The sequence below is a fragment of the Acinonyx jubatus genome, chromosome C2, assembly GCF_027475565.1.
Source record: "Acinonyx jubatus isolate Ajub_Pintada_27869175 chromosome C2, VMU_Ajub_asm_v1.0, whole genome shotgun sequence".
In the NCBI taxonomy this organism is placed as follows: Eukaryota; Metazoa; Chordata; class Mammalia; order Carnivora; family Felidae; genus Acinonyx; species Acinonyx jubatus.
Window position 1 is genome coordinate 55,256,370 of NC_069384.1, and position 11,438 is coordinate 55,267,807.

Consider the following 11,438-nt stretch of genomic DNA (forward strand, 5'->3'; position numbering starts at 1 on the left):
GGTATACCCATACAAAAACCTGCACACAATAAAGCAGCTTTATTCATAATTTCCAAAAGTTGGAAGCAGCCAAGATGACTTTTAATATGTGAATGAATAACCAAACTAAGGTACATACAGGCAATGGAATATTCTGCACCAAAAAGAAGTAGGCTATCAAGTCATGAAAAGGAGGAAACTTAAATGCACATTGCTGTGAAAGAAGTTAATCTGAAAAGGCTTCTTATGATTCCAAATACATAACATTCTAGAAAAGGCAAAGCCATGGAGACAGTAAAAAGATCAGTGGTCAGGGGTTGATGGTAAGAAACTACTGAGTAGATAGAACATGAAAGTTTTAGAGTAGCGAAACTATTTTGATGACACCATAATGGTGGATGTAGGTGGTCATTATACACTTGTCAAAACCCATACACAAAAAAAAAGTGAATCCTCTTGTAAGCCATGGGCTTTGCATGATAATGATAAGTCAATGTAGGTTCAACACCTGCATCAGTCTGGTGAAGGATTTTGGTAGCAGGGGAAGGAGTTGAGGCAGTATTTCATTCTGTACTTTCTGCTCAATTTTTTCTGAAAGCCTAAAACTACTTTAAAAACCTATGAATGAAAACAGAACTAAGTTATATTCTATATAACTAAATACTTGAAGTAGCAGTAGCAGTCACGTCTTGGCAAACCTCAAGCACAGAATCTAGACACTCACATCTGTGCCCAAGGCCTCAGGCAACACTGAGCATGGTCAGGACAGAGCAGGACAGTCACTGGGATGAAAATCAATAGTAGCCACAGGATCTCCACCATTTATTCTTTATTAAGATACGGCCCACTCAAAGGGAAAGATGTTGATGTATTCAAGCCACGTCGCCTCTCCTTCCCCATTGCAATTAATCTTTTCATTATCTTCTTATTCCTATAAAGAAAGGTAGAAAAAGAATTTTGAAAATTTGTTACAATAAGATAGACCATTCTATACCAACCACAATAAAGCAGGAATCCACTTCTGGCATTTCTTAGTAGTTTGCCCTACCACCTAAGATTTTACATGGTAAAGACAGGAAGGATTGTTCATGTAACATCAGGGCACATATTCTATACACTACAATCGGTTCCATGTTCCACTTCTTTATATTTACACGTTCCCTTTTTTTCTTGTACCTTCTTCCCACATCCCCTTTTCTCTTCACACTCGATCACATGGTTTTCCCATTTGTAAATAAAGAAGAAGCAAAAGAGAGGAAGGAAGAAAGAAGGAAAGAAGAAGGAAGGAAGCAAACGAGCTCCCTTGATATTGCTGCCTCAACTACTATCTCATTCTCAGCTCAGGTAGAACAGATTATTAATATGTCCTGTTCCTATGTTCTTCACATGTTCTACTCCAATTTGTAACTACCCTATTCTGTTTCTATTGACTCTCTCAACATACTCTCAAAAAGGCCGCCAATGGTATCCTAAATTGACATTCCCAACAGCAGTGCATTAACCATAGTCTTACATGGCCATCTCACTGCCGGCCATTTCCTTCTGAAACTCTTTGTCCATTGCTTTCTTTTAACTTACCTTTCAGCCTCTACCTGTACTTCAGTCTCCATTGCTCACCTGCCATTGACATGCTGATTCTCTTTTGGGTTCTTTCCACTACATACTCCCATGCACAATTTATATGCTAAAGACTCCCAAATGTGTTTCTTTCTAGCCTACATGTCTCCCAGAACTCTAGACCCATGGCCAGCATGACCCATGTATTCCATCCTTTGCCACTGAACTGGACTTTTCTATCTTTTCATCTAGTAAGACAACAACTGTTCCCTCTACCCCTACATTTCTTATATTTGTTCCATTATACTTTAAATTCTTTGCCAGGCTCATAGATTCTGTCTTTCCAGAATTATTATAGTAATCTCTTACCTTCAAATTTAGTTTCTGTTGCAAGATTTCAATTCACTTCCTAAAAAAACCCTTAGTTTTCTTTTCTCATATCACCTCCATCCAACTCCATTGTCAAAAGCTGAATTTTTTACTCCTAGATCAACATTAGGAGTTCTACAGTCTATATAAAATCTAAAGCAGAGCTTATGTGTATGCCCAATATATATTTCCCTGGGTGGTGAGTAGGTAGTTATATTCTCAAAGGAGTCTATGTCATAGAAGTGACTAAGAAATTACAACCCACAGGATAACATGAAACCTTATATATAGATATAAAAGTAACAATGATCTGCTCCTCCCCTTCCCAGACTTTTTTGTCAATATAAGCTTCAGTCATATTGACCTATTTGCCATTTCTCAGTATGTCATATTCTTTCAGTTCTATGTATTTGGATGAGCGGTTTGCCCTAATTATTACTTTCCAACTGGTAAACTCTTCCTCAGTACATGTAATCCCTTGGGAAGTTTCCCTAAGCTACTCCAATGTAGGTACTACCCATACATTTTCTTTTTCTTTTTTTTTAAATATAATTTATTGTCAAATTGGTTTCAGTACAACACCCAGTGCTCATTCCAACAAGTGCCTTCCTCCCTGCCCATCACCCACTTTCCCCTCTCCCCCTCCCCCCATCTACCCTTAGTTTGTTCTCAGTCCTTAAGAGTCTCTTATGGTTTGCCTCCCTCCCTCTCTATAACTCTTTTTTCCCCCTCCCCCTCCCCCATGGTCTTCTGTTAAGTTTCTCAAGATACACATATGAGTAAAAACATATGGTATCTGTCTTTCTCTGCCTGGCTTATTTCACTTAGCATAACACCCTCCAGTTCCATCCACGTTGCTGCAAATGGCCAGATTTCATTCTTTCTCATTGCCAAGTAGTATTCTATTGTATATATAAGCCACATCTTCTTTATCCATTCGTCAGTTGATGGACATTAGGCTCTTTCCATAATTTGGCTATTGTTGAGAGTGCTGCTATAAACATTGGGGTACATGTGCCCCTGTGCACCAGCACTCCTGTATCCTTTGGGTAGGTTCCTAGCAGTGCTATTGCTGGGTCATAGGGTAGTTCTATTTTTAATTTTTTGAGGAACCTCCACAGTTTTCCAGAGTGGCTGCACCAGTTTGCATTCCCACCAACAGTGCAAGAGGGTTCCCATTTCTCCACATCCTCTCCAGCATCTATAGCATCCTGATTTGTTCATTTTAGCCACTCTGACCAGTGTGAGGTGGTATCTCATTGTAGTTTTGACTTGCATTTCCCTGATAACTACCCATACATTTTCACAGTCTCCGTTACTCTTTTTCATTCAAGCGTGCTACATGGATTTTGTCCTACATATTTGTGTATACACAAGTGAGGTATCTGACATGTGGTGAATTCTTAACATCTTTTTTTTTCCCTTAAAATACATCTCTAAAATGGAGGCAGTTAAGGTCCCAACTTGGATACTTTGTTCAGATTTCTAAGAAGCCATATTTATCTGAGTTCTAATCCATTACTATGTTTTTTGCTTCCTATTTTTGCCTAATCTATATAGCAAAAGAAGAAAATAATATATTGGCCCTCCACCTTCTCCTACTAAATTATTCAGAAACCCATCTAGACATCTCCTTTTCTGTGTGTCAGACTTAGAAAAATACTTAAGGGTTACCTCTTAGCACATTCAGGGCATAACATATTATCTTCAAGGCCTGGGGATGGGAAAGTACAGGCGGGCAACAGGAAGAGAGAAATCATCCTCTTGGGGGTGTCAGGCACCCAGGCCTGACCTGCATGAAACTGCAGGCGAACCCAACCTTTTGTGTCTGCCAAGAGAGGTCTGCCATGGACCACACACCACCTGACACCTGAGGATGGAAAGAGAAGCAAATATAAACAGCTAATCCAAGGTCTCAGAACATCACTCTGGGTTTTGCTCTTATATTCTGTTGATGACTCAACTGAATGAAAAGCATGAAAAAATGTCCACCAAAGACACTATAATCTAACTTCACAAATTACGTAGCACAAGGGATGACAATTAACTTAAAAAAAAATTAACGTTTTATTTTATTTTTGAAAGAGAGAGACTGAGTACGAGTGGGAGAGGGGCAGAGAGAGGGAGAGACAGGGAGACACAGAATCTGAAGCAAGCTCCAGACTACAAGCTGTCAGCCAAGAGCCCAACTCATGAACTGCAAGATCATGACCTGAGCCAAAGTTGGATGCTTAACCAACTAGGCCACTCAGGCACACCTGGATGACAATTAATATTTTCGAATGGTTGCTTTGTGTCTAAGATTTTGCTAAGTGGTTTACATGTACGAATACATCTATTCTTAAGAAGATTATTCATATTGACCTTCTATTTACTTTTATTTACAGGTGAGGTAACTGAAGCTTATCGTGTTAAATATTACAATTTTCCCAGAACAATGACATGGATCTAGATATTCTGATTCAAAGCCCATTTGCCCAACTATTATACTGTACTTCCTCAACAACACAAAACAGGCAAAAAGATCTTTGTTTAAAAGTCCAAGGAACAGGGCCACCTGGGTAGATCAGTTAGTTGAGCATCTGACTTCGGCTCAGGTCATCAACTCGAGGTCTGTGGGTTCGAGCCCCAGGTCAGGCTCTGTGCTGACAGCTCAGAGCCTTAAGCCTGCTTCAGATTCTGTGTCTCCCTCTCTCTCTGCCCCTTCTGCTCGCATTCTCTTTCTCTCTCTCTCTCTCAAAAAGAAAACAAATATTGAAAAAAATTTTAAGAAAAAAAAAAGGCCTTGAGGTAGGGAAAGACAGGGGAAGGCTCAGATTGCGGCTGACCACATTATCAGATTATGCTTTCTTCCCACCTCAGACTTTGGCTTATGATAAAAAAGTAAGCACTCAATCACCTAGCTCAGACACTGGTCCAGGTAAAACTTGGCTACCTAGCAACCAAAAGATAATCCATATATAAGTCTAATATCAATCTACATTATTTTAACTCTTTCCTTTTTACTACCTTTCAGTATGAGACTAATAAAATTTTAAATTTAACTTAAAAAAATTTTTCTTTTATTTTTGAGAGAGAGAGAGAGAGAGAGAGAGAGAGAGCAAGTGGGAGAGAGAGAGAGGGAGACACAGAATCCAAAGCAGGTTCCAGGCTCCAAGCTGTCAGCACAGAGCCCAATGTGGGGCTCGAACTCATGAACAGTGAGATTATGGCCTGAGCCAAAGTCAGGCTCAGACTGAGCCACCCAGGCACCCCTAAAATTTAACCTTCTTTCTAGGGAATAGTACTCACCTTTTTTTTTTTTTTTTTTTTTGCTTTTTAAAGTAGGCTCCATGCCCAACATGGAGCTTGAACTCATGACCATGAGATCAAAGAGTTGCATCCTCTACTGACTAACTAAGCCAGCTGGGGATTCCAGTGCTCACTTTTTTCAGGTTAATCTTACCAGAGGCTTGCAGGAGAAAAGTCTCAACGGAAACAGGAATGGGACGTGAATTCACAGACTTGGATTGACTGGCTCTTGCAGCAATTCTTGACCACGCTGCCAACATGCCTTCTTGTGCTGAAGTTATCACTTCAACTATATTAATCCCTTCCTCTCTTTCACTCTTCTTACAACGTTTCCGAATCCTTGCTCTCTTGGTTGCCATCTTGCATTTTGTCGAACATGACTGCAATTGGGCCTCTGGTGATGTTTTAGGAATATTCTGCAAATGGTGATTCATGGTGAGTATTCAGTGAAGTGCTACTGCCCTAAAGACTTTTTGTGTTTTGTGTTAATTTTATCATTCTTTATACATTGGCCCATGTATAGAAGTATGGGAAAGATTTAGGATTGTTAGTTCCCTTAGAGCAGCAGTTTTCTAGGAGAAATTTTTGACTGTTAAAACTAGGGGTTGGGGAAGCAGAGGGGCTTGCCACTGACATTTAGGGGGTAGAGGCCAGGGATGTTTAGGCCTAAAATGCAGCAGACAGCCCCCCCACCAAATAAATTATTTGGCCCCAAATGTCAAGTCTTTTTTCTTTTTTTATTATTGAAGTAGAGTTGACATACAACAATATATTAGTTTCAGGTATACAACACAGTGATTCAACATTTACATACATTACCAAGCAATCACCATTAAGTCTAGGTACCATTTGTCACCATACAAAGTTGCTCCATTACTGACTATATTCCTTATGCTGTACGTCGCATCCCCATGTCTTATTTACTTTATAACTGGAAGTTACTACCTTTCAATTCCTATCCCTTATTTTGCCCATCCCCCGCACCCCTCCCTTCAGGCAACCTCCAGATCGTTCCCTGTATCTATGAGTCTGTTTCTGTTTTGTTTTGATTGGTTGTTTTTTAAGATTCCACATATAAGTGAAATCATATGGCCTTTGTCTTTCTGTCTAACTTATTTCACTCAATACCCTCTAGGTCTACCCATATTATCGCAAATGGCAAGATTTCACTTTTTATGGCTAAATAATATTCCTTTGTATCATATATATAACATTTCCTTTATCCAAAATGTCAATAACCCTGGCTGAGAAATCTTGCCTTACATATACAACATATAGAGATGGTGGGAGATACAATTCACAGTCAGAACTCACCTTAACATTGTCACCACACCTCTTACCTCATTTATTTCAGAGTAAGCATGTTTCTGGAGCCTCAAATAAACATCTCTTTTCTAAGGAAATTAAGAGGGGAAATAAAAATTATAAATTGATAAAGCTTTCCACACTTTGTGCAGCAGAGTCTCCCAACAGTGTACTCACCCGGCCATCGGTACTCAAATTAAATTGTTGGCACCAGTTTCGCAAAGTGTCCCAACGTACTTTATTAACTGGAGGCAAACTGGTTGGCAAGGGAAGGATCGGTGTATTACAACAACTGTGTTTTGGACAAGACTTGAATTGTTCATTCATTTGAAGATGACAAACTAAAAAAAGAAGGAAACGAAAGCAGTAACAATTTAATATTTCTAAGATTATAATTTAACAAAGTTGTTGCTAATTTCTCATAACCCAATTTATATATAAATATATATATATATATATTTCCCTCTATTACAAGTAGAGGAATAGATTCTGTAATTAAAGGACTTACCCAAGGTCACATCTCCATTAAATGGCAGACCTGGAATTCAAACCTACATTTTGAAATTCCAAATCCTAGGTTTTTTTACATTACATACAACAACTTTTTACTGCCATCAACAAACACCTGGACAGAACATTTTATTGGATTGCTACTCCAAAATGTCTAGATTTTGAACAAAAATACCAGTTGTCCTGAGAGAAATCAAAGAAATCACCCAACCAACAAAGGTCCTGCATTCTGTCTGCCCACCTCATTTTCCTGGTCAGCATCCCATCTCACCTCACTCTGCTTAGGTGTAACCTGCCACTGTTTACTTTGCATTGAAGTCCTTATTCTTGGTCCAGAAAATAAAATCATTCTGAAAATACTTATTTGATGCTTTTACGTGAAACACTAAGAACAGATTTAAAGGGTCATGACATTAAGAGCTGCTAGGTATTTGGTCACTAAGTACTTATCAAGCAAAATACTAATAATTGAAGGAAATGTTGATCAAAGGATACAAATGTTCAGTTATAAGATGTTCAGAAGTTCTGGGGATCTGATGTACAGCATAGTGACTATTGTTTTTTTAATTCTTTTTTTTTTTTTTTTAGATTTATTTTGTTTTTAGACAGAGAGCCCAAGAAGGGGAGGAGGCAAGGGGCAGAGAGACAAACAGAAAAAGAGAGACTCTCCAGCAGGCTCCACCCTCAGTGCACAGTCCTGCATGGGGCCCAATCCCACAACCCTGGGATTATGACCTGAGACAAAAATCAAGAGTCAGATGCTCAACCAACTGAGCCACCCAGGGGCCCAGCATAGTGACTATTGTTAACAATATTATTCTGTATGTTTTAAAAAAATGTTTTTAATATTTATTTTTGAGAGAGAGACAGAGTCTGAGCAGGGGAGGGGCAGAGAGCGAGGGAGACAAAGAATCTGAAGCAGGCTCCAGGCTCTGAGCTGTCAGCACAGAGCCCAATGCAGGGTTCGCAGGCTCGACCCACGAACCTTGAGATCATGACCTGAGCCACCCAACTGTCCCATACACTGTATATTTTAAAGTTGCTGAGAGTAGAGGTGCCTGGGTGACACGGTCAGTTCAGCACCTAACCTTCGTTTTGGCGTGGGTCATCTCAGGGTTCATGAGATAGAGCCCAAAACTGACAGCACGGAGCCTGCTTGGGATTCTCTCTCTCCCTCTCAAGATAAAACTTAAATAAAATAAAATTGCTGAGAGTATCTTTAAATGTTTTCACCACAAGGTGGGGGTGGGGGGAGGTAACTGTGTGAGGTGATAGACGTGCTCGTTAACCTTATTTTGGTAATCATTTTGCAATACAAATGTGTATCAATCACCACATTGTACACCTTAAGATTATACAAGGTTAGATGTTGATTATATCTCGACGCTGGAAAAAAACAATTTAGTCTTTACGAGAGGTATGTAAAGTATGCATTAACCAAAATGAAAGAAGATTGAGCTCTATAGGTTGGGAATTTGAATTCATAGTCTGCTGACTAGAAGACCATGCTCTGTCCAAGGCACTTTACACACCCATTTTTGTGTCTTAAGAGCAAGTCATGGTGCCTAATAAATGAAGTCTAGGAGTTTGAGAGCTCTCTTACCACAGATACTCAAGGTGAGATTTAAGGAAAAAAAAGGAGAAATCTTTTCCCTGGGCTTCCCAGAGCTGGGGGAGCAGCAAACTGAGCAATCACTGTCCTCATACCTTTATCGTTTGTCCCAGGCATCTCCAGGCCAACTTCTGAAGTTGAGGAAACACTTGGTTCCACCCGATGTTCTTCATTAGTTTCTTCATTAACTGGAACCAATGTGAGAACCACAGTTTCTTCCTCTAATGCCTCCTCAGAGAAATTCTGGAAAGGGAAAGGTCAACCACAGAGTCTCATTGGATGCCATATATCTAAACTGCTTATTTTCAGAGCACAATTGATAAGAAACTCAGAAGCCAGTAGGTGGCTAGAGAGCAAACTTATGGTGATTCCCTGAATTTGATGTTGATTAGCAGACCCTTTATTAGATAAGAGAAACAGGGGTGCCTGGCTAGCTCAGTCCATGGTGCATGTGGCTCTTGATCTTGGAGTTGTGAGTTCAAGTCCTACATGGGGTGTAGAGATTACTTAAAATAATAAATAAATAAATACATACATACATAAATAAATAAATGCCAGACAAACAATGAGAAAATGGACAAAAGTAGATGTACAGATGGGTGTAGATGAAAGGATATGTCTTGAGCTTAGGGAAACCATCTCCCTCAAGGCCTTCCTCTCCCTCCACTAAAACACTTTTATTTTATCTGCTAAAACTATATGGAATGTGTTCCTGCCTTCCCATCTTCTATCATGATTCCTGATGATTCCCAATTCCAGCTATCATCAACTCTCACTGATAGATGCAATAATTCCCTATTACTCCAAGCGGCATTCTTTCTGCAGATTGCTCTCCTGCCTTTTTTTTTCTTTTTTCTTTTTTTAGGAGAGAGAGAGAGAGAGAGAGAGAGAGAGAGAGAGAGAGCAGAGGAGGGGCAGAGGAAGAGAGAGACTTTTAAGTGGGTTATCCATTTAGCATGGAGCCAGAAGCGGGGACAGACCGTGAGATGATGACCTGAGCCGAAATCAAGAGTAGTGCCAAACACTTCAATGGCTTATCAAAAACGGCCACGCATGACCTACAAATTTCTGTAGTCTGACCCCTGCCTGCCACTCTAGCTCAAGACCCCTGAGCTTTCTAAGTTCCAGGCATACTGGCTTTATTTCAACCCGACCAGAGAGTTTACTCTCTGCTGCAATCGCAGCAACACATCCAACGCCCAGTTAGGAAGGAAGTGACATTTACCGGTTTTGTCCAGTACATGTGCACCGCACTACGTGCTTTCTGTATTTCTCTCACTTAATCTTCACAGCACATGTATAATAATTTATCAGTATTCTCACTTTACAAATTAGGCAACTGAGTCTCAAAAATTAAATGAACAATGTCAGAGTAACATGTGCTTAAGTTTCTGAACTAAGCTTTTCCTCTCAGATCCAAAGGTGAATAAACTCCATCCCAGTCCCATTGCAATACTTGCTTCTCAGAACAGCCAAGTAGATCTGAGGGGGCCATGCCCTTCCCCCTATTTCCGATTCAATGGCTTCCCATTGCTCATGCTCTCATCCTGCATATGTATAACACCGTTAAGCTTTTGTTTTAATGTTTATTTATCTTTGAGAGAGACAGCACACGCACCGGGGAGGAGCAGAAAGAAAGGGAGACACAGAATCCAAAGCAGGCTCCAGACTCTGAACTGTCAGCACAGAGCCCAGGAACTGCGAGATCATGACCTGAGCCAGAGTCAGATGCTTAACCCACTAAGCCACCTCAGTGGCTCCCCAAGATTTTATTTTTAAGTAATATCTACACCTAAGGTGGGGCTCAAACTTAGAACCCCAAGATCAAAGATCTCTTGCTCTACCAGCTGACCCAGACAGACACCCCTGTGTAACACTTTTTCAAAGCACTCCCATGCACATTCACTGGTCAGCTTCAAAAAAAAGTTATTAGGGGAATATTACTCCACTCCAGAGAGTGGAGTCTGAGAGGCTCAAAGCAGCGATATGACTTGCCGGTCATCCGTATACTTATTATTTGGGAGTAGGAGAAACTCCCCAGGGGAAGAAACCAAATTGGTCACTTCACTTTCTGACCCCATCCACAATACCCTTTCTCACTTTCTTTTTATTCTTTTTATTGTTTCTTTAGGTTTTCCATTTGCCCAGCTGCAACATGTCTTTCTACAGAATACATCCCTTACGTTGGCCCGGGAACGGAAATCTTTATTTTGTGTTTCTCACTCTGACCCAAATAGACACAGAGCCACAATCGTGGGTAAGAAAAGTAATAATCCACTTACAAAGAGGAGGGACTCCAAGATGGAGATTTCTTACCCTCAGAAACGAAGTCCCATGGCATGAAGTAAACATAAGCAAACTCTAGAAGACTTTGAAAAATGAATCTGTAGGAAAATCCATTCTATGGGAACGAAACCTACCTGAGCGCTGTTTTCATAACTCGAGTACGCCATTTCCAGGAATACTTAGGGGAAGGTGAAGCCTGCAAGGTTGGTTCACCGGCCCTTCACTCCTTTTCACCTGGGGGCTTCCAGCCTGATTTCTCCTTTTATAAGCAAATGTCTCTGTCTACTTCCTGTTTCCCAGAAGGGGGGGGTTTTCCTTCCTCCTCTTCTTCCCCTCCCTCATTATCTGACAGTGTAATAATTTCATCAGTTTTGCACTCCCCTTTGGTCCATTATGTGATAGTTGAGCTGTTGGGTAATGAATATCACTCCTAAGATTTTTTTTTTTTTTTAAATAAGATTTTTAGGGGCAGCCGCTTGGCTCCATAGGTAGAGCCTGTGACTCTTTATCTCGAGATCATGAGTTCAAG

The 11,438-nt window shown here is 40.3% G+C and overlaps 1 protein-coding gene across 1 annotated transcript; it reads right to left on the reverse strand.

The window, feature by feature from the left end:
* Nucleotides 1-204: 204 nt before the first annotated feature.
* On the reverse strand, nucleotides 205-11,076 carry DPPA2 (developmental pluripotency associated 2). The gene is made up of 7 exons (XM_015069143.3): nucleotides 11,044-11,076; nucleotides 8,719-8,866; nucleotides 6,679-6,842; nucleotides 6,537-6,590; nucleotides 5,351-5,612; nucleotides 3,580-3,775; nucleotides 205-910 (listed from the first exon to the last, which is right to left on the reverse strand). Exons 1-7 carry the CDS (start codon nucleotides 11,074-11,076, stop codon nucleotides 802-804), a joined length of 966 nt encoding a protein of 321 aa, XP_014924629.2. The 3' UTR covers nucleotides 205-801.
* Nucleotides 11,077-11,438: the final 362 nt, after the last annotated feature.

Bases quoted from the DNA above. Each gene is read 5' to 3' on its own strand.
- DPPA2 (XM_015069143.3), bottom strand. From the start codon at position 11,076: ATGGCGTACTCGAGTTATGAAAACAGCGCTCAG. The intron at 6,591-6,678 runs GTGAGTACACTG...TAATTTCCTTAG, and splicing joins ATTTGAGTACCGATGGCCGG to AAAAGAGATGTTTATTTGAG. The intron at 911-3,579 runs GTAACCCTTAAG...CTTTCTTTATAG, and splicing joins TGCCCTGAATGTGCTAAGAG to GAATAAGAAGATAATGAAAA.